Raw genomic sequence first — 26460 nt, 5'->3', positions numbered from 1 at the left:
GTCGTTTAGCACGCCCGCGCCATCAGGCACGGGCCATCAGGAACCGCGTACTGTGGCATCGATCTTGGCGTTGGCTCAGGCGCCCTGTAAAAGCGAAAAGACTACCTGACCCCGTCTTTGAAGCGTTCCATAGGTCTAGGTGTTTCGTAGAAGTCGTTTAATCTCAGCATTAGTGATAGGTGGCCGTCCAAGCCTTCGTGCACCGCAGATGACGTAGAGGTGCAAAAGAGCACAGCCAAAGAGTTAACACACAAGCACCGAAATCCACCAGCGTCGTCAACTCTCCAAATACATGACAAAGCAGGAGCGAGCAGCGGCGCAACGGGTAGGACAGAAATCGAAGACGTTCGAAAGCGTAACGGGGAAGCGTATAGCGAAGAAAATCGCGTCATGTGGCTAAGAAACGATTGAACTTTGAAAAGTCGGTGCGGAAGCAAAGTGTGTCAGGTATTCATGTGGACATTCATGCTTTCGCAGGACGTTTACAAAGTGTGTAGGTGTCATCGGACCTTTTTCCTCAATTTCGTTGTATTGTGTAATATCTCACTCATTGCTTTCATTACCATTGCCGCTATTACCAGGACTTCGTACACTTGGTCGACATCGATTATGTAGCTGTACAAAAGTGTCCCCTTTATGGATTTCGTGCTTCACACCTTGCGTTCACGCAGACTTCTTACGCTATTTCTCGCCGCGGCATAGTTATTTTCCCGGTCGTTGCCAATGCAACAATAAGCTCGAACGAATCTTGTCCCTGCCAAAAGTTAAAAAAAAACTGATCACTCAAAATCGAAAAAATGTGGTTGATCCTTCGTTCACAGGAACCGGTAAAACACGAAAGGGAAATGTGCCTTTACAGGAACATTTTAATGTTTATTGAGCATCGATATGAACTTGCACATCGCTATTTATTTTTCGTCGGTATTGCACCCTCCGACGCATCAGCATTCTACACTGGATTACACGCGCCGGAGCATTGTGTACATCCGATTGAACCCAAGGCGCTCGCAAACCGTGCGAACGAAGCCGAACGGGTTGTCAGTGAATCGTTTGGTGAAGTCTAGATCCGCTACAGCGAAATGAGCGTGATTTGCGGTTCGGCAGCTGTCTTCTGGTTGTGCTTGGTGAGAGACGTCCTGCTGGCGGGCAATTTCGGCAAAGGTGCGACCACATTGGTTCTGCTGCGTGGCGTGTATGCCAGACGCTTGCGTTGGGACGAGCTCAGCTTGTGGACCGCGACGGTGGCGCTCCACAAGATGATCGGCGTTCCTCATAGGTGACGGACGGATAAACAGCAGCTTCCGCTGCTTTACGGTGCCCTATCGAGGCGCTAACTATCGCCGCTTGTTACTTCGCTTCACACCTTGTAGACAGCAGCACCATCTGAATGGAGACGTTAGAGGGAAGGACAAAAGGTGCGTTCGCACAACTATCGGGGCGCGACTTCATTGCTCAGTTGGCAGGGCGTTTCACAGCTTCCGTTGCGGTCAGACTGGACGTGGCCTCGAATCGTAGCGCCCCCGCGTCAATAGAACTTTTTCTAGTGATGTCATTTTCGTGACGGATATGACGTCTTTGAGGTTTGTGTACCCTGGCATAAAACACGTGAGTTTTATGTTAAAAATTCACCACGGGGTAAAAAAAAATGATGTTTTGCGTTTGTAACATTGACGCATATTACGAACCCCTATCTCCTTGTTTCGGCCGAACCTGGTAAGAAATATACACGGCGTGAAAATAAAGAATACACCCTTTTACTATCACGCAAAGGACATCACAAAGGTTCGCCACTTGGAAGAGCAAAGTATGAGCCGTCGCTTAATCCGGGAAACGAAGACGTGGTACCGTTTCAAAGGTTCAGATGGGAAATGAACTCGTCGGCTGAGTTGCACTTCGACAGTCGCTCGTGCCAAAATTCCAGCTCCTCGAAGACGGCGTGCTCGGTGCTTGCCCTCGGCTCTGGAACCTCAGTGCGTAGTTTGTGCAAGATGTTGTCCACCACCGAGTCAAGCCACGTGACGTTGGCGTTGAATCGCGGCGTGGACGCCGCCGTCGATTCCTCACTGCAGCAAAGACAAAAAAAAAAACGTTTCTATACACTTTTCGAATTATCCTTCCTTTCAAGCAAAGGCTATGCTTTGTAAGAAGATAAAGAAAACACTGCTACTCCCGGCGTATCATATGGCGGTGGCACCGAGGGAATGGCAATCATTACGCGAGAACGTGAAAACCATAAAAATTCTGAATGGAATATTCATCGGGTACTTAAATCTACTTGCTTGGTATGAGGGTGAAAGCCTATTGATTATCAATCACTTCTCTAGAGTTACGTCGTCTTCGCGTTTCTTTCTTCGTTTTGATTGTCTTTTGAAGCGAATCACTTTGACAGGCAGGCTGGCCCCAGTTCACGCGACAGCTTCCCCACAGGCACAGCTCTCCTCTACCTGCACCTTTCCTACTCACGTGCCGTCACTTGTAGCTGTCAGGGGGCACGCCTCAGGCTAATTTCCAATTGTTCCATTCTGGCAAGGTCCCTGTTTAGCGCAGCGATTAGCACGCTTGACTCTTCGTCGGGTAACGCGAGCTCAAATCTAGCAGGAATATAACTGTATATTTATTTAGTTATTTCCTTTGTACAGGGAAATGTTTTGGTACCATTCGTGTGGGCAATGGCAGCCACATTTCGCGTTTGATGAGAGACATAAAGCTTGCGCTTTAACAAATAGGCAGTGACCGGTGGTATAACGAATGTCTCACCGATTGAAGCATCAGAGAATTAGTGACAAAAAAGGAAGGCAGACTCTACGATAAGGGACGGGGTTTCATACATCGTTACGAAGAAGTCAAGTAGAGCGATATGAGTATTGCGATTAGGTAGCATAGTGATTAATATAAGCATAGCGATAACTATACCGATTAGGTATGGCCAGATAAGTACAGCGACATAACATAGCGAGAAAACCGGATTGCCTGAAACGGTTGATATTGTACCCCAGATATCGTAGATAGGCATGAGCACTGAGCGAACAGAAAATATTAGTTACGGTGAAAGCCTAATGTGTCTCATCGAACGCGAAAATTGACCTGCAAAAGTGACCATCGTAGTTGCCAACTTTAATGGTGCCAGAAATCACCTGACCTGAGCGGCGGGAACTGGGAAAGAGGGCAAGTACCGGCTAGTTGGTAAACTATAACGCGCACTGAGCGAAACACAAACAGCGGACAAAGAAAAGAAGCACAAACGATGTGATTTGCTCGGCGAGCACTCGTACAGCAAGCTAGAAGTGGCTTCTCGATTTTTGAAAAAAAAGAACATGGTTAACGCTCTTGATACCCTCCCCCTATGGTTTCTACGAGGGCGAAAACACATACACGAAGAGGTGGTGCATTAAAATTCTGTTATTCACAATTTTGCTTGGTAGAGAAATTTCAGTGTTGATCCACGTATCAAAGAAACAGGGCAGATTAACCTTGCAGCACCCGCCGCGGTGGCTCAGTGGCTAAGGCGTTGCGCTGCTGAGCACGAGGTCGCGGGTTCGATTCCCGGCCGCGGTGGCCGCTTTTCAGATGGAGGCGAAAAGCAAAAACGCCCGTGTGTACGAGATTTCGGCGCACGCTAAAGATCCCCAGGTGGTCAAAATTAATCCGGAGGTCATAGCGCAAAAAAGGACGAGGACATAGAGCACGCACGAGGACATGTCCTCGTCCTTTTTTGCGCTATGAATTCATCAAGATCGCCACACCAACTTGCCCAAGAATCCGTACTAGTTAATCCGGAGCCCTCCACTACGGCGCGCCTCATCGCCTGCGTTGCGTCGGCGCGTTAAACCCTTCAATCAATCAATCAATCAACCTTGCAGCACATCTTCAAGAACTGTCGATTAACGACGAACATAACAGATTAGACAACAAAAAAACCGAGGTGAACTATATTCTCCAAAAGCTCTTCGGTTGCTCTCGTTCAGGGCCACGGCCGGAGTCGTCATGGCTGTTTACACTTGTCGAGCAGGAGAAAGGTAAACGAGCAGCCAGAGCAGCACGCACGAGCAGCAACGCTCCCCCTATTCTCCTGAACTACTGCTGAAAGGAGACTGCCGCTTGGCCTTTTAGGCCCCGAGGTATAGTTCTGGGCACTGGCGCGGAAGGACTATTGTTCGAGTAGCAGCGGATGTGACAAATTCGTGGAATTTTTTATTTGAAAAACCTTTTCTGGGATCAAATATACGCCTTGTTTTCGTTAATAAGAGGGATTTGGTAACCTTAGGTCAGTTTAGGGATGGAGCGCAGCGTATGACGCCGTTTAAAAAACGTCCTTACGCGCCCCGGGTAATATGGTGACGGAATGTCGCCGTATGGGTGGGAGCCCTAGTCTCAGCATTGTGACGACGGGAAGGGTGATGTTGAGCTTCAAGCGAAAATTCTTGCCGCGCTCGCTCTGTGACGGCGCTCGCGTTGAACATTTCTCTCGGGCATTCATCTCGGGGATAAAGCCGGAATTGATATCAAAAAGGTCACATGACCTTCTCTGCACTCCTGTTACGCCGATGCTGTCCACGCAGTAGCATCTCTCGGCCACTCTAGGTGAGGCAAAAGTGCTCCCTGATCAATCAATGAGCCACAACACCCCCCTTGAGTGATAGTAGGGTTCAACGCGCCGACGAAACGCCGGCGATGAGGCGCGCCGTGGTGGAGGGCTCCGGATTAATTTGGACCACCTGGGGGATCTTAAACGTGCGCCGAAAGCTCGTACACACGGGCGTTTTTGCTTTTCACCTCCATCAGAAAATCTACCGCTGTGGCCGGGAATCGAACCCGCGACCTCGTGCTCAGGAACACAACGCCCTATCGACTGAGCCACCGCGGCGGGTCAACGCCCCCCTCCTGCGTGACTTTGGTAGGCGCTGGAACTAGCGGGATCGCTTTTAGCGCAGTTGAAAGTGCTCCTGTTCACCCAACACAAACCGCTGTTATAGTGAATTTAAGTTTTTAGCTAAGCCATGTTCATGGCTGTACGAGCCACCTCGCTGCGGAATGCACACATCGTCGCCTAGGCACTTCTAACAGCTCCAAAGGGGGCGTGGCGCACCTGCGAACAGAGGACGGGCTGGGAGGGCCTGACGAGTGCTCTTCTTGCTTGAGGTCTGAAACAAAAAAGTTTGCAGAATCAGAAATATAACAACTTAGGAAATAGCCAAAAAGAATTAGCACATATTCTTTAGGTAGGGCGCAAGGAACCGGCGTATCAATGTAGCCAAGCGTTGTTAATGTGGTTGCATTATAGGACCCAAATGGGTCAACTAATGTAAATTAATTTATTGAAAAAGAAAACTTTTTGATTTTAAAAGCAAATCTCACCATTTGAACCTGGATGGAGCACAATTTCAAGGCCCCCTAAATGCAATAGGAGCCTTAATCCCAACGCCACGACCGCTGTACGGCTCTAGTCGATTAAAGGGGGACCTTGTGAATACATTGGGGCCTTAGAAACACGTCTGTGTGCTGTATGTATGTATGTATGTATGTATGTATGTATGTATGTATGTATGTATGTATGTATGTATGTATGTATGTATGTATGTATGTATGTATGTATGTATGTATGTATGTATGTATGTATGTATGTATGTATGTATGTATGTATGTATGTATGTATGTATGTATGTATGTATGTATGTATGTATGTATGTATGTATGTATGTATGTATGTATGTATGTATGTATGTATGTATGTATGTATGTATGTATGTATGTATGTATGTATGTATGTATGTATGTATGTATGTATGTATGTATGTATGTATGTATGTATGTATGTATGTATGTATGTATGTATGTATGTATGTATGTATGTATGTATGTATGTATGTATGTATGTATGTATGTATGTATGTATGTATGTATGTATGTATGTATGTATGTATGTATGTATGTATGTATGTATGTATGTATGTATGTATGTATGTATGTATGTATGTATGTATGTATGTATGTATGTATGTATGTATGTATGTATGTATGTATGTATGTATGTATGTATGTATGTATGTATGTATGTATGTATGTATGTATGTATGTATGTATGTATGTATGTATGTATGTATGTATGTATGTATGTATGAGATCAAGAAGTTTGCGGGGATAAATTGGTCACAGTTGGCACAGGACCGAGGTAATTGGAGAATAATGGGAGAGGCCTTTGCCCTGCAGTGGGCGTAGATAGGCTGGTGATGATGATGATGATGATGTATGTATGTATGTATGTATGTATGTACAAAAATAAGAGTTGGCTGTCAAGAAAACCTCGGAAAGCAAAGGGGAGGGTGTGGTAGGTCATTGAAACATATAAAGAATTTGTAATTTGAAACAAATAAAGAATTTAGAATTTCTTTCTTTCTTTCTTTCCAAATTCTTTATCTGTTTCAATGACCTACCAGATCCTCCCCTTTGCTTTCCGAGGTTTTCTTGACTGCCAACTCTTATTTCTGTGTTATTTTCAACGAGCCCCTCATTTTCTATTCTGATTCGCTACATGCATAGCGAGGGCCTCTGTTCTGGCAGTCTTGGTGCCATAGGAAGCTTAAGAGGGTTCAACGCTGGTCGACCACTCTCGACATGTCGTAGACACTCGAGTCACGGCCCGGGAGTTAAAAAGAAGGTCCCCTTCACCCCGAGTAGTCAGAGTGGCGCTGGCTACCACCCCCAAGCACAGCACACAAAAATACCTAAACATAAATACCCCAGAAAGTTGAGGGGAAAATCTTCCCGCCGGTAGCGTAGTGGTTATCGCACCAGACCGGTATTCTGGAGGTGGTGGGTTTGGATCCCACCTGGCGGCCATTTTTTCTCCACTTTCTTTATTTCTCTCCAAATTCTTTGTCTGTTTCAATGACCTACCACATCCTCCCCTTTGCTTTCCGAGGTTTTCTTGACTGCCAAATCTTATTTCTGTGTTATTTTCAACGAGCCCCTCATTTCCTGTTCTGATTCACTGTATGTATGTATGTATGTATGTATGTATGTGTGTGTGTGTGTGTGTGTGTGTATGTATGTATGTATGTATGTATGTATGTATGTATGTATGTATGTATGTATGTATGTATGTATGTACAGTCGAACACGGATATATCGAACACGGGTATATCGAATTATTGTCTATATCGAACTCATAAATTATCCCCTTGAAAATTCTGTGTAAAAGTATAGGAATTCGTACGTTTATATCGCACCGTATTTTTCCCGACGTTGGGTATATCGAACGCCGCCCAAGCTGGAAGGTGCTCTTCGGCGGTCGCTGCACCCCCGATTGAGGTTGAGCAGGATATGGAGGAATGCGTGGCTATGGCGAAGACTGGCTCGCGGTAATAATCCCCCCTACCGGAACGAATTTGCGCTTGCTTAGTCGGGCCACGCTACCGGCCGCCGTAGCGTTAGCGGACGGAGCCGGATATGCTAAATCTCTCTAGGCACACAAGCCCGAACGCTCGGAAAATGTGACAGTGTGAGGTAGGGATGCCCCGACTGCGCACGTCCTTTTTATTTTTTCTTTTCTTTTTTTTTTTGCGGCTGCGTACGTTCCCCGGCTTGCCGAAAAAGGTTTTTTTCTCTCTCTCTCTGGGTCTGTCATCCCCCGATGTCGTCTCGGGAAAGGGAAGAGGGAATGAAGGCACTGATCCTCCTCCTTTTGCATTTTGCTGCTGTTGCTGCTGTTTGGCGAGTTGTCCCGCACCTTTCGGAGATCACTGGTTCTGTGGGAGAGGACCATCGCGAGCGCTTTGTTGGAGTCCGTTCAGAGAGCCTTGGAATCGTTACCTTCAAAGTTCTTGTGGTACGTGCGCGCTGTTCTTTTGCGTGCGTGTTGTGCATGGTGTGCGAAGGCGCAGCGTACTGCTCGAATTTTCTAGTTGTGCAGCCTCGAGAAGATCGAGACCAGCGTCTTTAATTTCATTTCCAAGACGAAGAAGCAGGCCAAGATCATCGATTTTTTTTGCACGGAAATAAAGCGTCCTGTTGCGTCGTGAGTGCGGAATTAGTTGTCATTCTTGAATGCGACGATCGGTAACTGATCGTCCGCCATAGGTGAGGTCTCAGAGCCCATATTTTTTATATCGAATTTTTCATATATCGAACTATTTTGCGATCCCCTTGGAGTTCGATATATCCGTGTTCGACTGTATGTATGTATGTATGTATGTATGTATGTATGTATGTATGTATGTATGTATGTATGTATGTATGTATGTATGTATCTTTGTAAGTATATGCGTATGTCTGTATGCGTCAGAACGTAAGAGTAAGTCTGTCTCTGTCTATGATTCATGCGTTTTTTGAAGCTTCCTACCCAATATTGTGCGAGAATGACCTCACCGCGACCCCAGCCTTTGCTGAGTTCGAAGGACAGGCAGCCGGCCAGGTGCGCCTTGAGGCCCGCGCTTTCCACAGACACCGAGGGTCGGCCGCGGATCCGGTACTCGAACGCGGCAGCGTCGGTTGGCATCACGAGCAGCTTGTCGGGGTCCACGCTCGACATGCGAAATCCCAGCGCCCTCTCTGCCACCGCCAGACAGCAGGAAGCCTGCCGCACCAGGCTGCGCCCTTGCGCCGCGCTGCGGAGCTGCAACAGTGTACAGTGACTATTTAACGGACAAGACGACCTTGGGCCAAGTTGCGCAAGATTGAACAAGATTCCTTGCTCGTTTTACTTCGTTTTGTTTCCTCCTTTTATTTTGCAGTTTATTTAAAGCCATCCTTTATCGTGAAGCGCTGGGTGGTGCCACAGGGGTGGCGTCCACTTAGTCTAGAAAGCAGAACGAAATGGAAAAAAGGGCCCATCTCCCCGCGAGGGGGACTCGAGTAAATGCGTCGCATAGGGGGTGGCTGTATTGCGTTAACGTTTAGTGTTTGGGGAGTTGGTGGTAGTGAATGCGTTGTATCAGCAGCTTCTTGACGTAGTTTGAATGAGTCAAGGATATAAGGCACGTTCGTAGCCTTTCATTCTGTGTCGGTTTTGTGGCGCAGTGGGAAGAGCACCCTGTACCTCGCGTTCCGCCCACAAGTAGTGAATGCGTTGTATCAGCAGCTTCTTGACGTAGTTTGAATGAGTCAAGGATATAAGGCGCGTTCGTAGCCTCCCATTCTGTGTCGGCTTTGTGGCGCAGTGGGTAGAGCACCATGTACCTTGCGTTCCGCCCGCAGGGTCGTGGGATCGAAACCAGGCGCCGGTAAGTATTATTTTTTATATAGTGTAGGGGGAGGGGTGCGGACCTGTTGTTCAGAGCGAGGAGGGTAGCGTGATGCGCGAGAGGAGGAGTGGGGGAGAGGGCGCGCCTGCGCGCTGAGCTGTTGCGGACGCACGGCGGACGCTACATGTGAGTTAAAGAAATCCTCTGCATTTAAAATTCGTCGGCCCTTCCGTTCTCTGAATAAAGACGATCAGTTAAGCTGTGGTGTGTTTTACCTCAATCGACGCGTCTAAGCACGAATCAAAACACGTTTGCTTGCAATTTACGACTGTGCATACATCCCAATGAATCTCCTGCATGAAACTTGAAAGGACAAGAACTTCATTCTGGGGGACAAACATTTAGCTGTCTGTTTGCCTCCCCTAGACTACCATATATGACCGCAGACAGGAATTTCACAATATTTAGTTGCACTGCGAACTAGGTAATTTTCAAAAGTAGGTGGAAAAAAGAAGAACAAAAATATAGAAGTAGATCCTGTCTCCGTTAAAACTGAATTGGTTTTCCTGCTTTTCGCTAACATCCGTACTGGTTTTCCCGCATATTACCATCGGCTTGTGAACGCTATTTGCATCAGTATTTTCAAGCAGGGCCTTTTTTTGCGGAATGAATCAAACAAAATGCCCAGTAACGTTGTCGGGTTCTAGTTTTTGTGCAAACCAAAAACGTGGTGCTTCGTAAGACTACTTGTACGCGGCAGTGATTAGTCAAGCTTACCGTTATGCGGGATAATGATTTCCCGCCGAAGCATAGCTCGAATACGATGAAATGTCGAGTTAGGCAGCATTGATTGGTCCCTGAAAAGAGCAGTGAAAGTAGGTTAATACAAATTACCAAATATTCTGACTTCCTTCTGCTGTTACAAAAAAGTACGCCTCTTGACCAGGTCTGCCAAAAATGTCTGTAGCATCTCTACGAATTTCGGTGTTCCGCAGAGGTATACTGGTGAAAGTGCTTCCAAAATACAGATTTACACGTACACAGAGCATAGTCTCTGTGGGTGTATTGCGTCTCAAGAAATATCATCCGTTTTAACATGTAATAACAGTCTTTGGGAGGAGCAGCAGCATTGACGTGGAAATTAAAATTAGCTGAAATTGTTCATAACGAACTGTGCCCAATGAAGAATCTGTCCGAATCAATATTATGCTCTTACGAAAAGTTCCACGAAGTTGCATCTCTGCCGAATATGCGGCCGATTCCTTCATTAGGGCATGGATAAAAATATACGGCATCCTCTGAATATAAAAAGTAGCCATGACGGCAAATCACCGGTGCAACATTTAAGCAAGATCGTAAAAATTCGCCGACGATTGTACAATACCTTCCAAAGGGTATGCTGACGGGCCAGTTGGTACATTGTAAACTAAGAAAAACAGCGCAAACGACGGGACGAAGAAAGGTAAGACTAAACACAGGCGCTGACGAACAACTGAGCGCTTTATTGCAGCAGAAAACATATGTAGACAAAGGAAAACAACAGAAGGACCGATAATGACCTAGGAGATATCACATCGGGAAAAACACGATATCTCGTAAACCTGAACCGCCACGTGCCGATACAAAGTCTAAAGTTCAAGATAGGAACAGCATTTCCTTTTCCAGAAGGGAGACTGATGCCTCACTGATACAAGCACCTCCTTTCTTTTTGATCTTGAACGCTTCAAAGATTTCCCGCTCTCTTCGTCCAGGATACGCTCTCTTCGCCTGAGGGAGCATGCCAACAATGTAAGGACGTCATCAAGTACCGCCTTGGCAACGCATTGCGCTTCCTGCGGCTGCGAACCCCTCTTCCATGACTGCGCGATTCTCGCGCGGTATCCTGGACGAAGAGAGCGGGAAATCTTTGAAGCGTTCAAGATCAAAAAGAAAGGAGGTGCTTGTATCAGTGAGGCATCAGTTTCCCTTCTGGAAAAGGAAATGCTGTTCCTATCTTGAACTTTAGACTTTGTATCGGCACGTGGCGGTTCGGGTTTACGAGATATCGTGTTTTTCCCGATGTGTTATCTCCTAGGTCATTATCGGTCCTTCTGTTGTTTTCCTTTGTCTACATATATGTTTTCTGCTGCAATAAAGCGCTCAGTTGTTCGTCAGCGCCTGTGTTTAGTCTTACCTTTCTTCGTCCCGTCGTTTGCGCTGTTTTTCTTAGTTTACCTTCCAAAGGATTCAACAAATTACGTATAGAATAAATAAACTGCCCAGAACTACATAATCAGGCAACACGCAAAGCCGTGAGAAAGTAAGACTTGCTCAAAGGTTCTCTAAAGTGTCATTCCCCGTACCACTAGTATATCACTGCACGACAGCCTACGTCGAATTCGCCTCAAAAGCCGTAAACTAAAATATAAAATTCGTTACCCTACGACAATATTCGCCATAGCAGAGACTTACACGACTGAAGAATTTATGTATAGCGCTTTCAGAACGGGCAGAATACGACAGTTTTTGGATCGATCCCGTGCGCTGGCAGCTCTGGTAATGCGGATTGTAAATAGCGCGCCAATGGTACAAACTATAAAGTGTTTAAACGCACAGAGTATGTGGGTAATACAAAACGTGCTTTTCGAGGCTTAATTGTAAAATAAATTTTGAGACGGTAGCTTCTGTTGAATAAAAACACAGGCTACTAATTCATAACGAGTAACATGAAGAGGATGGGAAATGTGACCGAATGCGGTGGTGGCGCACATAAACGCCCTTTATTGACAAAAGCGGAACCACGTACGAGGGAGTAGTTTTAACACAAAGCTTTTTAGCACTCATAACGTAAATCTTACAACTCAAGCACATTATTCTACTAAATCTACACCCGCCACTTAATGAGCCACCGTGTCAAAAAATCTCGAATACCATTTTGTGCCGGACTTTCTGGTAAGGTAGAATTCGTCAATCGGGTTTCACGTGAAAGTACGTTGTTGCAGGACCGCATAAAGGTCATTTATTCTACCCTTAAAAAGTGACCTAGAGATATTATCCTATGGTCTTCTCCGATTACGCGGGGGGGAAGGGCGGGGGGGGGGGGCAAACGTGGGTGGACATTATACTAGAAGTAGAGTGGTGCTAGACGCGGAGAACGCACACGCGGTCACCGCCGGGCTTACAGAGCGGCTACCGACAGGCGAGACTAAAAGTAGAAGAGCACCAACTCTGTGGGAGGATGAAGTAAGAAAAGTCGGGCACAAATAATAGATTCGGACAACCCATGATAGGGCCACTCGAAAGTCAATGGGAGGGGCCTTTATTCTGCGGTGGACGTCAAAACAGCTGATGATCATGTTAGTGACTATTAGGAAGGAGCTGATGAGTCTTTCAGGCCGTTTGGAATACATCCTAGCATGTACTGAACAAAGTCACAGCAGCAAATGGACACCACAAAGCGCCCTCCTGGAATCGTTGTTTGGTTCCAAAGTCATAAGACCATAGGCATTCACGAAACAATCGCATCATAACGCGAGTGACGGTGCGGTGATAACGCGCCAGCAATGTGAAATCGTTTCAACTGCGGTAAACGGCGGCAGAAGTGGTTGCGCAGTTGATTGGAGGTTCCACGCTGGCAGCGCCGGCTATTTTGCGTCTTTAGTTGCTGACTTGCCCGCTGGCTGGCTTGCTCAATCAGGCCGTTTATTCCCAGATTTATGGACCTCGACGGCTTTCCTAGAAAAGGTGTACTACAATTTTTGTCACCAACCGGTCCGAGACATCGAATGGTCAGCAAGTTATCTTTTAATATCCTTCAGTCGCAAGGTCCACTGACACGTGAAACAGGGTAATGGGTTTGCATCTACTTATACAACAAAGTGTGGCACTGTGTTCCAGGCTTATTAATTACGTCCTTCATTAGACAGCCTGCTATAATGCAGAATCATATGAAAACCTGCTGAACGGGCAACTTCCTCCAAAAACAGTTTCAGTGGTGGAATTATACTTTTTAATGAGACTGTGAATCAGTACTCCTGTTTTCTTTTGGCAATATCTGGGGAGGTAATTAAGTCTCAGGGACTCCTTTTCCAGAAAAAAAAAATATTGCGAGGGCATCAAACACGGTCATCTTAACCCCGCAATCAAGCTCGCCGTTAAATGTGTCATTTAATAAAGGCTGTGGGCTCTGTACATGTGCACCTTGGGATACAAACCACATTGGAGACCTTCAGCGCCCGTGAAACCGAAGCAAACTGCAACGGCTCCGTCATAAGAGCGTCCATGTACACGCAAAATGGCACGGCAAGGTCCGCAATCTTACGATGTGTTAGCCACTTGGTCTAGAGATCGCGGCAGCTAGCTAAATGCCTCGTAAACCAATTACTTTTTTCATACTAACGTTCTCTAAGCCACGTTGGCTAGTTTGAGTTGATCGGCTAGCGGCTTGACACTGGCATTAAGTTGGAGAGGACTGCAAACTAAGAAATGAGTTGAGACCCGCACGTACCTGTTTTATTGGGGTCCCTGCAGCACGCGAAGCGCCTTCACCTTCTAGCACTCTCCTCCGTGTACTCTAGCTCAAGGTGATTACATGTATGTAAAGGGAGATCAGCTATATCGCCATCACGCCACCGTCACGCCTTGACAGCTAGCCCTCTCTCTGTTTCGTGAACTAAGGAATAAATACCCTTTCCCTTAATCAGATAATTTGGGTTATGTCGCTCCACTTCAGCATGGGAGAACGAACCCCTCAGTACCTTTCCATCTGCGGAACGCTGCAAGCAAATCCTGGCCCGGGCTGTCTTTGGACGCTGTCTCTGCCGGGCCCGAATCATCGGACAAGGACTCGGTCGAGGCGCAGTGGCTGCGGTCGTGACGGAGCAGCCATTCCGGGAAGCGGTCAAACACACACGCTATCCTGCACAAAAATGCGGAATGATTCGCTATAAAGGAGGCCGTATCGAAGCAGAACATTTGACGCTGCTCGCTGTGGATGTGCGAAGACGTTACAGATCCGGATACACGACTTTCGCGTAATGTGGGCGAAATTACGTTTCTGAAATTTTAAGTGTAATCTTATTCATGCAACGTAATGCAGATATGCAATGTTGATCATGAAATTTACAACGCGATAGAGCAAGGTGTAGAAGCCCTATGGTTGTCGGAAAAAAACCAGAAAGTAGGCGAACACACAGGTACTTGAAGACGCTTACTTTTGAACTTCGATGAAATTCGGCGTCCTGTAGTTCGTGCCGTGCTTCAGCATCTTCAGCTTGCTGAAGAGAGAAAGAAGGATAGACGTCAGCACAACACTGTGTGATAAGTGCCTAAATGCAAGGTAGATAGAGGTTGAATTTAAATAGTCCCTGCAACACTCTTTTCAACTTTTTTCTAAATCTTGCATACTGTCACAACGTAGTAAAAAAAACACATCCAGTACTTCGAATTTGGGGTTACAAACTACCTGAGCCAACATTTGCCGATCTATGCCCATCAGATAACTTAGAATCTTGCTCACAAGATCTTTCTTTCCCGGCCTTGGATTACGTCATTATAATGAGCTATGTAGAGGTTATTGGTTGGCTTTATTTCTGTTGCAGCTATAAGCGCATTCGGTAGCCAGTTCAAAAAAATGGCCACAGAAACAAAGTAGAAACAGAAGGCACATCAGCTGCGACGAGCAAATTACGCTGTGCAGCTCCGTGCTGGCGATAACTATAGCTTTCGCAGTGCATACAGACGCGACGGAAAGAGTCAAATCGTTTATGTTAGGTGTTGCAGAGTCCTTTATGAGGCAGAAAATGGCTACTACCGAGTAGGTTGCGGTGTCGCATTTATTTAGCAAGAGTAAAATCACCGGCGTCTTTGCTACCATTCCATACAAAGTCAGCGTACACTCAACCACCAAATTACCATAAGCTCTCTCGTGAACAATTTTTTTACTCTCCAATCTAATGAAGGACAGAAGTACGTTCTCCTAATATCAGTTTCAGTGTAAGGCGTGCCTGGATACTCGGTGCTGAAGCAAAGCCTGCCCAACAAACGCAATGTACCTCAATGAAAAAGTTTATCTCACTCCTGTCACAAGTGCGTACTCCTGTCATAAGTGCGTACTTACAGACAACAACGAAGAATACTTTTTCTGCATAATCTCCCTGGCTACATTTTCTAAGATGTGCCAAGTGCCCATTGAATAGTGGGCACTACGGAAAAATCTTCTGCGTCTGCTTTACCCCAATGTGTTTGAGTAACCAATAGCCGCTCCCTCGGGCAGAAATTTGGCTTAACGTCTGTGCGTGGGCGCGGCGTATCTGAGCGCGCGTGTATTTATGTGTGTGCGTGCGCGTGCGCGTGCGCGTGCGTGCGAGCGTGTATGTGTGTGCGTGCGTGAGTGTGTGCGTGTGCCTTTGTCTGTGTGCGTGTGTGTCTGTGTGTGTGTGCGTGTGCGCGTGTGTGCGCGTGCGTGTGTGTGTGCGTGCGTGTGTGCGTGCGCGTGTGTGTGCGCCCGCGTGTGTGCGCGCGTGTGCGTTTTGAACCACAATCATTGTGCAAGCGTAGTTTTACCGGAGAAGCAGGGAGGGGGCTTAATCAAACTTACAGGTGGCATTCGATCGCGGAAGTGATGGTGCTGATGCGGTTGTCGGAGAAGTCGCCAGTCTGGATGGGCAGGACCTTCAGGACTGTCCGCTTCAGCAGTGACACCACCTTGAAGACCTCGCAGTGCGTGCCGTGGGCGATCCACTTGGACCGGTCCCGGCTGCTGCACAGAGGTAGGCGAAGGCGGTAGCCGAACATTTCCCACATTATCCAGCTATCCGTGATGAATGCTCGGCAGCAAGTAATGCAGGTATGAAAATTCACTTCTGTTTCTTTGGACATGTAATCAAGCGGTGATTTGAAGGCTCCAACAAAAACGTGCGCTCTAAGGTCAAACATTGTCTTATTACGCAAGACCGAGCCGAAAGCTTATCGCTTCCCGCACCACACATATTGAAATGGCATTCTGGAAGGTGGGTAAACATGAAAGTAGAAGGAAGCAATGACCCAAACGTCGTTCAATCTGACAGAATATACACCCGAGCAGGTAAACGCTCTTTTACCCAGAGGGAGGTTAAAAGCTAACTCTAAACTGCAACAGTTCTCGATTAGAATTGTTCAAGGGCATCCGATGCATATTCCTAATAGCGTAGACACTTCTTGTGGATGATTGTTAGTCTCGTTTCATATATTAGGCCCGAGAGATATGATAATTGTCCGTTTAATTTCACGAGCTGAAATATTCGTTGGGAATCCTGGGATAAATCGCTTACGAAGTAGTAGTAGTAGTACTGTACGGCCAAACAAGAGAACAAGCTTTGCTACCCCGACCGTCGGCCGTTGTAACGCCCATTGGCAGCCCCGAAGTGGGCTCTTGACCTAAAGCACGTGGGCACCGCGGCGGCCGCGAGAAACGGCTGCGCGCGGCAGTCCCTCTTTTTGTCGAGATAACTTTCGACTGTCAGGAGTTGATAGCCTGTTTGAAGCTTAAACCAGAGCCCTTCAATGCTTTTCTGGTCACGAAACTCCGGCCGAAGTTTCATTCAGGGACAAACGCTGCCGCTAGGATCGCCCCTGTTAACGTGAAGGCTTCGCCGGCAGGCGACGACGCTTGCGGGCAGGCGGTTTCTCCGTCGGCAACGCGCCTGCTTTCATCTGCTCTTCATTTCCACCAGTAAAAATGCGAGCGAAGTTTTTGAGTCAGCTTTTGAGTCAGTCAGCTGTTGTTTTTGAGTCATTTGTTGTCCCGTATACTATAGCTCAGCTGTGAAACTGAGGCAAGACCACGGGTGTTACCGAGGCGCATATGTTGCAGTGTTCGTTCATTCCGGCAAGCACCGCTACATTCTCGCTTCGAAGAGGCGGTCATCTGGCGTTTTCAATTTTTGACTAGCCTTTGCAGCCGCCTGCATGATTTGAGTGAACTAGCGCCAGAATTAAATCTGTATTTACCCCTGAGCGCGACATGCTACGCTGAGCAAATAGGTGTGCAAACGTACAGCACGTTGGGTTAGCGCTGTGTTCGCGCTATTTTATAGCGCGATAATAATGTAAAACTATAATCGAGATTCGGAAAGTTAGCGTGGACAGCAGGGAAAAAAACGCTCACGAAATGGAAGCAGAATGGGCGCGCGGAGGGGCCAGGGTAGGAGTAAATGCTACAGTTTTGAGCTACTTTCTCGGCTGTTCTCATAGGCATAGGGTGTCAACAGATAAAAACTCGCTCGCTCAGTGCCTGTCACACCCCTCCAACCCAAAGGGCAAGTTAAAAAACATTGATTGATTGATTATGATGTTTAACGTGCCGACGCTACACAGGCAATGGGGCGCGCGCCGTAGTGTAGTGCTCCGGATTAATTTTAACCACTCAGGTATCTTTAACTTGCGCCGAAATTTCGAACACACAAGCGTTTTCTCTTTTCGCCTCCATCAGAAAAGCGGCTGGGAACCCGCGTCCTCGGGCTTATCAGCACAACGCCTTAGCCCCTGGGCAAGCGCGGCGGGCAAGTAAAAAAAAATATATGCAGGCAAAGATAGCCATGCTCCGCTTTCCAAATTCAAAATATCTGGTTGGATAAACAAAATCACAGTAGCTGCAGTCCGATCTTTGTGCGGCGACGAAACGCGGCGACGAAACGCGACGACGTTTAGCAGACGGATTTTCTCGTTGTGAGCGCGATCGTGGCTTGGGCTTCGTAAGATACGCCGGCAGGTTTTCAAATATCCGGGGCAACGCGGAGCTTGAGCTTCTCGCTGCAGAAGCACAGGTTGTCCACTTATTTTGAACTCATCGGCTCGAATAATGTCCGTGGGGTCGAAATATTTCCCGAACACACGAACGGCCTTCCACTCGAAGCTGAAAGCGTCCGTCTCCTGTCGTGGAATGGCTCGCTTCCACCTGTCGCGTTGTTCGCGGTCGCTTAGGAGGCAGAACAACGAAGCCTTTTCCGTTGTATTCCGATAGCCAGAGCGGCAACCAGGTACACAGCACGTCAGAGGCATGGTAGTTCACATAGTTTGCCCATCGTGATGAGTTTAGAAAGCTATATCACACAACAAACACCAGCAAGCTCGCGCTCCAACGCACGGCAAATACGGCCGCCGCCGTCCAAGCCGCCTTCACCAGACTCGTAGCGCCACCGCGCGGGAGCGTTGGTCCCCGTATGAAGCTCTCCCATAGCGTTACGGAGAAGTTTCGTGACCAGAAAAGCATTGAAGGACTCTGCTTAAACCCACCGAAAATAGTTATTGGCAAAATAGAAGTCGACAACGTCGGCGGCGTTGATCGTAAGCAAAATGTCTCGTAGTGCCACCTGCGGGGCCCACTGAAACTCCGGGATAGTAAGGGGCTGCCCCAACAGATGTAGTACGGGTATGGTCCCTAGAAATATTTGCTAGTCTGCCGTCCGCCGGCCGCGAAGGGAGTTCCTCCGTGATGCATGCAGCGGCGGCGCTGCACGCAGTCGGAGCGCCGCCGGCCAGTGCCGGCGCGGGGAGCCTCCGCCGTGCTGCCTTCGCAGCTGAACAACGTATGGGTTCGAGCTAGTTGGTAATCCATGGTACGAATTTCAAGCGCGAAAATGCAGACAGGGGACGAACGGGACAAGGACAAGCGCTAACTGCCAACTGAAATTTTATTTACAAAACGACATATATAAATGCCGGTCGTCCTGTTTGTCCCGTTCGAGCCCTGTCTGCATTCTCGCGCTTGAAATTCGTGCCTTCGTAGGTCTGGGCGGCTTCAGCGGATTTTAACTGCGTGTTTTCGTCATCTCTTGGTTTCTGTCTACACAACAGATTAGCCAGATAAATTGGTTCCTACGAATACGAAGAGTTTCTTACCGAAGCGTCAATTGATGCGAGTACGTTGTCGCGTATTATGAACGATCGAGCCAAACCACGTAATCGTGCCACGGCGCTCAATCCTATTCCGGGAGAAAGGTTTCAACACATTCTCGGGGCATCGGAAACACTGTTGTCACGGCATCTTTTGCTAGCTGGAGCACATCACGCGGAATTTCGACTACTTTACTTAACAAAGCATTTTTGTGTACACCTCCGCCCCCCCCCCCCCCCCCCCCCCCGAGTACTGTGCTATGGATATGTAAACGCATGAGGTGTGGTGTGTGGGCACTCCGCAAATTCTTTTGTGGCCCTTTGGAACCATCCTGGCTTCTTGGTTTGCGTGTCCAATATATGCTTGAACCTGATCGGACCAGTTCGCATCGTTCAATAATTAGCTAGGCCCTATCGCACGTCTTTCTCCTTATTTAGGAATATCCGTTAAATATAAATGCCGAATCAAAATAATATGTGTGTAAGCATGCATACGATGTCTTTTGGCACTATCATTCCACACGCAGAAACTGGGGTATTATGAAACCTTTTAATTTCAGCGCCTGTAATTTTTGTGAATTCAACGATTTGCAAAATTCGCTAAGTTGGGGGTCACACGAAACTTATTTTTAACACAATCAGGCTGAGAAACAGTAACTTCACTTGCAGTCTTCATTGCACAGGCCTTTTTTGGTTGTTTTTTGATCGCTGCATATTCGGTGTGAATCGCGAAACGCACGGGAGGAAGCAACAAGGGAGAATATGCGTTATGGCCAATCATTTTTTTAGGCTGTTTGAAATTAAATAGAAAACTTCTTGAGGCTTATTGAGTCCCAAGACCATATGCCTTACTTTACCCCCCCCCCCCCCTTGTCCCGAAGTATTTGGGAACAGGTTTTTTTTTTTTTTTTTGGTAAAGCCTTTCACTACACCTTTATTTCCCTTTTCCTCGAGCTAGCCTGGCCGGCTACTTGCGGACCATCGTCAATACGTGACGTTCGGGGATAACCCAGTAGTTTTCACATAATTAGAACAAACACTGAGTCTGGCGCCGATGGGCTCTCTTTGAACGTGATCTCACGGTTTCAACATTGCGCGAAATAATGGATCCAGCGGCGGTGGCGAAACAGCTACTCTCGCAGCTGCAGTTCCACCCTTCGGTCTCACTCGCGGCCGCAAATAGGCTCCGTAGCCCTATCGCGAAAAATGCGGGCCGAGAAATTAAAGGGTCTTATAGTAGTTCTATCGCAGCTTCAGCTGTGAGCTGATGCACCTCGAGCCATTGGATTTCACCGCTCTAACTGGCCGACAAACCCTGATGCGCACCCGCTCTCCGCGGCAGAAGCGCGCGGCACAGACCTCCCGGCGGTCGCTCTCGCTCCGACCGCTCCGGCGCTCCCATTGTTCGCAGTGCCCTCTGCGCAGGGCTGTGCGAGCATCAGCGATGCACACAAGCTTCCCCATAGACGAGGCTCGGGGACGGCAGACTAGCAAATATTTCTAGGGACTATAGTACGGGCAAGCGGCGCGTCCCGGTGCCATCCCCGGCGAGATGCGGCATGCTGCACTTCACGTCGGTGGCTCCAGCATCGTCACCCGGAATTCAGTGTGTCCTCGTCCTGCGTGATGCCTGCTGTAACCGCAGTCTCAGGGGCGGGCGGTACAGTCTGTATGTGAGGCTGGGAGCGCCGCAACTCCTGTAACCCACAACGCATGAGGGAGCCTAAATGCGGGCCGGTCCGTCACGCCAAGGGAAATGGATGACCCCTTGTAACCTGAAGTCTCGGGGCGAGAGCGCAAAGTTATACCAGTTCCAGCAATGGGCGGTCCAGGTAACTATGACTCCTGTTGGCTCGGGGACGATCCAATTCCCCCATTATGACCCAACGGCCGGGGGTAGTAACGCGCCCCTGTAATCCAGCATGAGAGGAGGCTGGGAGTTCAATGTTACCATCAGCAAATACTGCATTCAACGGTACAGTCCGTATCTGCGGACTGTACGGTTGCGGACTGGTAGGACTGGTCGCTGGCCGAGGGACTGACGAACCCTTGTAACCTAATGTCTCAGGGGCAAAGCGGTACAGCTGTCAGAGGCCGGGAGGATTGCAGACTCCTGTAACCAAAAATGCACCGTGGCCGTTGGGCGCTGGTCCGCTAAGCCGACGGCCTTGGACAAGCCGCCGTTACCTGAAGTCTTAGTGGCGAGAGTGCAGAGTTGCTTCTCAGGACCATCGACTGTGTACCATGAGTAAACTCCGGCAGCAGATCCGAGAGTTTGGGAGGAACTACGCTTCCAGCCCTCAAGCTAGGCTGACTTTCCTGTCTCCGACGGTCGGGGCAAAGCTCACAAGCCCAAAGGGTAGCGGTTAACCCGTGCAGGGGCCGCAAGATTGGCAATATTGGCACTGTCTGATGCCCTCTCTGAGTCAACTCAGTCCTGAAAAGGAGTCGGACATCAAGGATCAGAACAAAAGACCGCTGTCCCCAATCCCTTCCTATTTCCCATAACCCCTTCCCTTCTCCCACTTCCCTTTCCCTCATCCCAACCCTTCCTGCTACTTCCCAGGGGAGATCAGGGGAGTCTCCCCGGGCCCGCTCTCCTGGCTGTGGTGTCGCTTAGTAGCATTTTTCCCACTTTATTTTATTTCCACCTTCGGGTGGTTCAAACCTCTCTTGCCGTTTGGCCTATTCATTTATTTCACAATTGGCAAAGGCTGGTTATACGCAAGTGGTACCGGCAGAGGCAGTATATATTTTACAATCCTTTTTGGAGCCTCAATTTAATATATGTAGGCATTGCGTCACTTCGTGCCACACAGAACTAGACGAATTTCCGCACGCGTCAAGCCAGTGCGGTACGGCGTGCTACGCCGAGCGCCCTGAAGTATAAACTGGCAGCTGATAAGGGCTAATGTCAATGTTTTCGTTCTATTTCCCTGCTATTTGCCTTCCGCGCCCTAGAAAACTTACGGACCCGTCTGTGAGCACATAGCACGTTTAGGGCACCTGAATAAAACAGCTGCGGCTTGGTAGAGTGCTCGGACGCCAACAAAAATTATCCGGCGGTGTGGTTAAGCGCGCTTCCTGGCCGCTCTTACATGCGTCAACGATGCCAGCAGCGTAACTCCACCGTCACCTCCGAACATATCAGGCACACGTGAATCCTACCGTCACGTCGTTTAGACGTGATACTCTTACCGTGAAAGGTTGGCTTCCTCTTGCACCGCGCAAGACGAATGCGGCTTCGTTTCGAATATATACATCGTAGAAAAATCTGCCTCACTGGTGTGATTATCCCAACACCTGACAACCACTTCTGTCTTTTCAGGGAATATAAGCCACGCGAAAATTTTTATAGTGCAGGGCTCTGCGTCGCTAAATGTGTGCACACTCATGGCTTATAGCGAGAACCAAGAAGGTCAATTAAACCACGGGACAACAATTACCTGCAGGTAGGCAAGCAACACAGTAGCTAGTAAGGGAATGAAAAATACAGAACACAGTAGCTAGTAAGGGAATGAGAAATACAGTGCACCTTCGGAAATGCTAAAGACGTTCCTCTATACCTAACCCAGGTAGGACTCATCAGACCCCAAAAAAATGCGAAATGCACTGCCATTTCGCAGGCTAAGGGGCGGACGCTTCTCTGTTGTTGAGTCCGAATGCGGAACGATATCAAGGAACGAAAGTTGTAGTAGCCATACACACAAGATCCGCATTCGCTTTCTTTCCTTTAGTTTACCGACTTCAACGAACAGCTGATCATTCGGTGGACGCATTTTTTGAAGTACAGGGCAGGCAGTTCACAAAGAATAAAAGTTGTGGCTGGAAGAGTGAATGAAATCTGATAAGGCCGTCTGATTTCAGTTTGCACTAAATTCTCCAGGATCCTTGTTTAAAAAGGCGATGTTGCGAAGAAGCATTTAGTCGCGGATGCGGCTTACTCTATAAGCCCGATGCCGCACTCGTCGCGGAGGATATATGTAGCAGATGACGAATATTTGCTAATGCTCACCTCATGACAAGACGACCCAGCGTTAAATTCTTTGCCGAGAAGCTGCGTCGCGGCTGTAATTTTGTGTTATCCGCCGTACTTCTGTCGTAGGATATCCGCGAAATTAATGACACATTGCTTGTCCAGGCTACAGTGATATATTCGAGGTATGATATTGCCAAGCGTGACTGGCCTGCTGTCAGCTAAGAGGGCTCTGCTAGATGATTGATGGAAGCGCACAAAACCGATTTACATCATAGTGCATAGCCGTAGCATGACCATCTAAGGAAACGCTGCTTACGAAGAAACGGTTAGTTAATTTCAGGGCAGTAGAATTACAATCAGCTTCATGCCTATGCCGGCTTAGCAGCGCTCTGTCTGTAACGCACACCGGGCGCTCATACATACCGAATGTACCCCACTAAGGTAGTGTCAGAAATATTTCCACTCTGGTAAATACGCCACATTTGCGAATACGGTAACTCGTCCACGTAAGTATGTATTTCCAGCGCATACAACTGTTAAATATGAGTCGTGAACGTGGCGCAAAAGCATTTGCGACCTTTGGTAGCGGGCCGGAGCCTCCCGCGGCTGCTTTCGAAACAGTTCGCATGAGGGATTTCAGTAACGCCCCCACCGGCAGCGCTCAAGGCGTATACGACAACCTCATCCCCACCCGCGCTTACAGGCGATCCTTAAGTGTCCTCTCTCTCTTTCGTGTAAAAACATATCCCGGGTGCTTCTGAACTACAAGGACGCTGGAAGTGTTCGTTCGTACTAATATTTTGTCACAAATAACCCAGTGGTTTCCTTTTCTCTATACAATGTTGACGTGTTGAGCCGTGCCACATTGCCAGTAGTTCCGAACGGTACTGGGATCGGGAAAACAATGTTTAACAGTTGAGGATGTGAGCTTGCCGATGCTGACTACCACCTCCCATCTGAGGCTGAGGCCAGGTCGGGAAGTTCGAAATAACGTCGAAGATGGTTTCGTTCCTTCTTCACGTCTGTTCCTACCACACATGGAACAGCTACGCGATACCCGATGGTGTAAATTTCCAATCGCAGTGACTCATTTCCGGGTATTAGTTACCCCTTCCTCTACTCTTGCTACAAGAGATCGTGAAAACGAAACACCATCGCTAATAATACTCCACCAACCTATCCATGATCGCCAAACCGGAACGTAGCGGCTATGAACCGATGGAAACTTAGAATGGAGCTATTGCAAGTGAAATCGCGGGTGGTTGCTCATTGAATTATTACGTAAGTGCCCCAATGAGATCTAAAGTGATATCATCGAGACAAGTCGCAGATTTACACCGCATCCTTCGGCAGCGTCCAAGTAAAGAGAATGGGATTTCAACTGGTTATCATTTCCTCTCACCCGTTGGGAAGAAAGGAAGAGAAAGTGAGCGGCTCGTCTTGGCTGCAGACGTCCAGTAGGTGGCTGGGAAACACGGCGATGGGCTGCAGCAGAGAAAATTTTTTCTGTTATCTCGCACTGACTACACGGATTATGAGTAGCCTAACTTTGGCAGAGTGTCTTTTCTTTCTTCCTTTATTCGTGTTAAGGGTCTTTTCTGTCTCATAGCTATTTGGAAAACGCACAATAAATTTCGGGTGTGTTCAGTGATGTTGTAACATTTAAGTTCTTGCCCATAATTTCCTGTCAATCTTTATCACCGGTACAAATGCGGGTGTACTACTTTCTCAACTAAAAACAGGTTGAGAAGCACGCATTCTACATTTCCTCTGAGAAGTTTAAATTCAAGAATGCTCTTTTTCATCTACTGCGGCGCAAATAGCTTGCTAAGCCGAGTTCACATCGTGTTCGGCCCTGCACAAGTTTTAATGATTGGTTGCACGTCTGCTGCTCACCATTCCAAGTTTAAAATCCCAACAATAATTGCTTGAATTACTAAATATCTGACTTTCCTGTAACCGCCAATGCCATTCGTGGCTCTGAGTGTCCCACTTAGAAACTTTTTGAACTATCACGTAAACAATTTTCTGCCTCGGTCGGCCGAGATCCTCACAGGTCGATCGCAAGGTAGCCTAAATCGCACGCATTGACCATATAATAATTATGCACGTAATGTAAGAAAAGAAGCTACAGTTTATTTGTACGCCTAAAAGCAAGCCATGAGGCACATGTAATTAGAAGGGTTAGAATGGAGTGGAGTGCATTCGGCAGCCACCCGCCTCGGTGGCTCAGTGGCTAAGGCGTTGCGCTGCTGAGCACGTGGTCGTGTGGTCGTGGGTTCGATTCCCGGCCGTGGCGGCCGCTTTTCTGATGGAGGCGAAAAGCAAAAACGCTTGTGTGTTCGAGATTTCAGCGCACGTTAAAGATCCCCAGGTGATCAAAATTAATCCGGAGCCCTCCACTACGGCGCGCCTCATAGCCTGCGTTGCGTCGACGCGTTAAACCCTACAACGAATGAATCAATGCATTCGGCAGCCATTCTCAGATAATGAATGGCAGCCTACCATTGTGCCTGAACAAGAAAGTGCATGACAGCTGCATCTTACCGGTACTCACCTATGGCCCAGAAACTTGGAGGAGCACTAGAAGGGTTCTACTTATATTGTGGACGACTCAGCGAGCAATGGAATGAAGGATGACAGGTGTAACGTTACGGGACATGAAGAGTGCGAAGGGAGACAGGAAAAAAAGAGTGTTAAGGAAATATTAGTAGAAATTAAGGAAAACTAATGGGCGTGGAGAGGGCATGCAGTGCGAAGGCAAGATAACCGTTGGCCATTAAGGGTGCCACAGTGGGTCCCAGAGAAGGCCACCGTGGCAGGCGCGGCAGAAAGTTAGGTGGACAGACAAGATCAAGAAATATGCCGGGATAAATTGATCCCGTTTCAACAGGGCCGGTATAACTGGAGATCTATGGGAGAGACCTGTGCCCTGCAGTAGGCGTAGACAGGATGATTAAGATGGTGATGATGATGATGAACAAGAAGCAAGCCAGTAGACCTTACCCGCTTAACGGCTTCTTTGTGGGCTTTCATGACGGCTTCAGAAGATTCTGAAAGCATTTCTGAAAAATAAAACAGAAACCTACCGTAATACACCTGAAAAACCCCTGACCAGTATTGGTAACTATAATTTGATGGGAGAATCTCAATAATTAAAGCGGCCACCCATTGTGATTGCCAGTCTATTCCCGACCGACGCCATTCCTCTTCTACTATTGGGATAAAGAACCATGAACCCCCCCCAGCTCAGGAGGGGTATGCCGTTAAGTAACGAAATATTTTTCGCTTAAATTTCTGTTCTGTAGAAGGTCGTAGTGAAATGTGACATCGACAGCAAGAAGGACGAAAGAAGTTTCCGCGACAGCGACACGAACAGCTTGGCTGTAAATGGATACATTTAGTTCTACCGAATCAATTGGCAGGAGCACAGAACGTGACTAAAATACC

General features: G+C 47.8%; 1 protein-coding gene across 1 annotated transcript in view; it reads right to left on the bottom strand.

Annotated features, from left to right (window-relative positions):
• Positions 1 to 1818: 1818 nt before the first annotated feature.
• Positions 1819 to 26460, bottom strand: part of LOC144180004 (uncharacterized) — a 33466-nt gene continuing 8824 nt past the window's right edge. The window contains exons 5-13 of the mRNA XM_077708415.1: positions 26017 to 26075; positions 24413 to 24495; positions 15757 to 15918; positions 14372 to 14434; positions 13916 to 14076; positions 9957 to 10036; positions 8365 to 8611; positions 5087 to 5141; positions 1819 to 2063 (exon numbers count right to left, since the gene is read on the bottom strand). Of these exons, the coding sequence (XP_077564541.1) occupies positions 1850 to 2063; positions 5087 to 5141; positions 8365 to 8611; positions 9957 to 10036; positions 13916 to 14076; positions 14372 to 14434; positions 15757 to 15918; positions 24413 to 24495; positions 26017 to 26075 (1124 nt within the window). The 3' untranslated portion in view covers positions 1819 to 1849. The remainder of the gene's footprint in view (positions 2064 to 5086; positions 5142 to 8364; positions 8612 to 9956; positions 10037 to 13915; positions 14077 to 14371; positions 14435 to 15756; positions 15919 to 24412; positions 24496 to 26016; positions 26076 to 26460) is intronic.

Source organism: Haemaphysalis longicornis, unplaced genomic scaffold, assembly GCF_048455015.1.
Source record: "Haemaphysalis longicornis isolate Haplotype H1 unplaced genomic scaffold, Haemaphysalis longicornis Haplotype H1 scaffold_4, whole genome shotgun sequence".
Taxonomy (NCBI): domain Eukaryota; kingdom Metazoa; phylum Arthropoda; class Arachnida; order Ixodida; family Ixodidae; genus Haemaphysalis; species Haemaphysalis longicornis.
The sequence above is the reverse complement of the archived record's forward strand: the minus strand, read 5'-3'. Positions and strand labels throughout refer to the sequence as shown.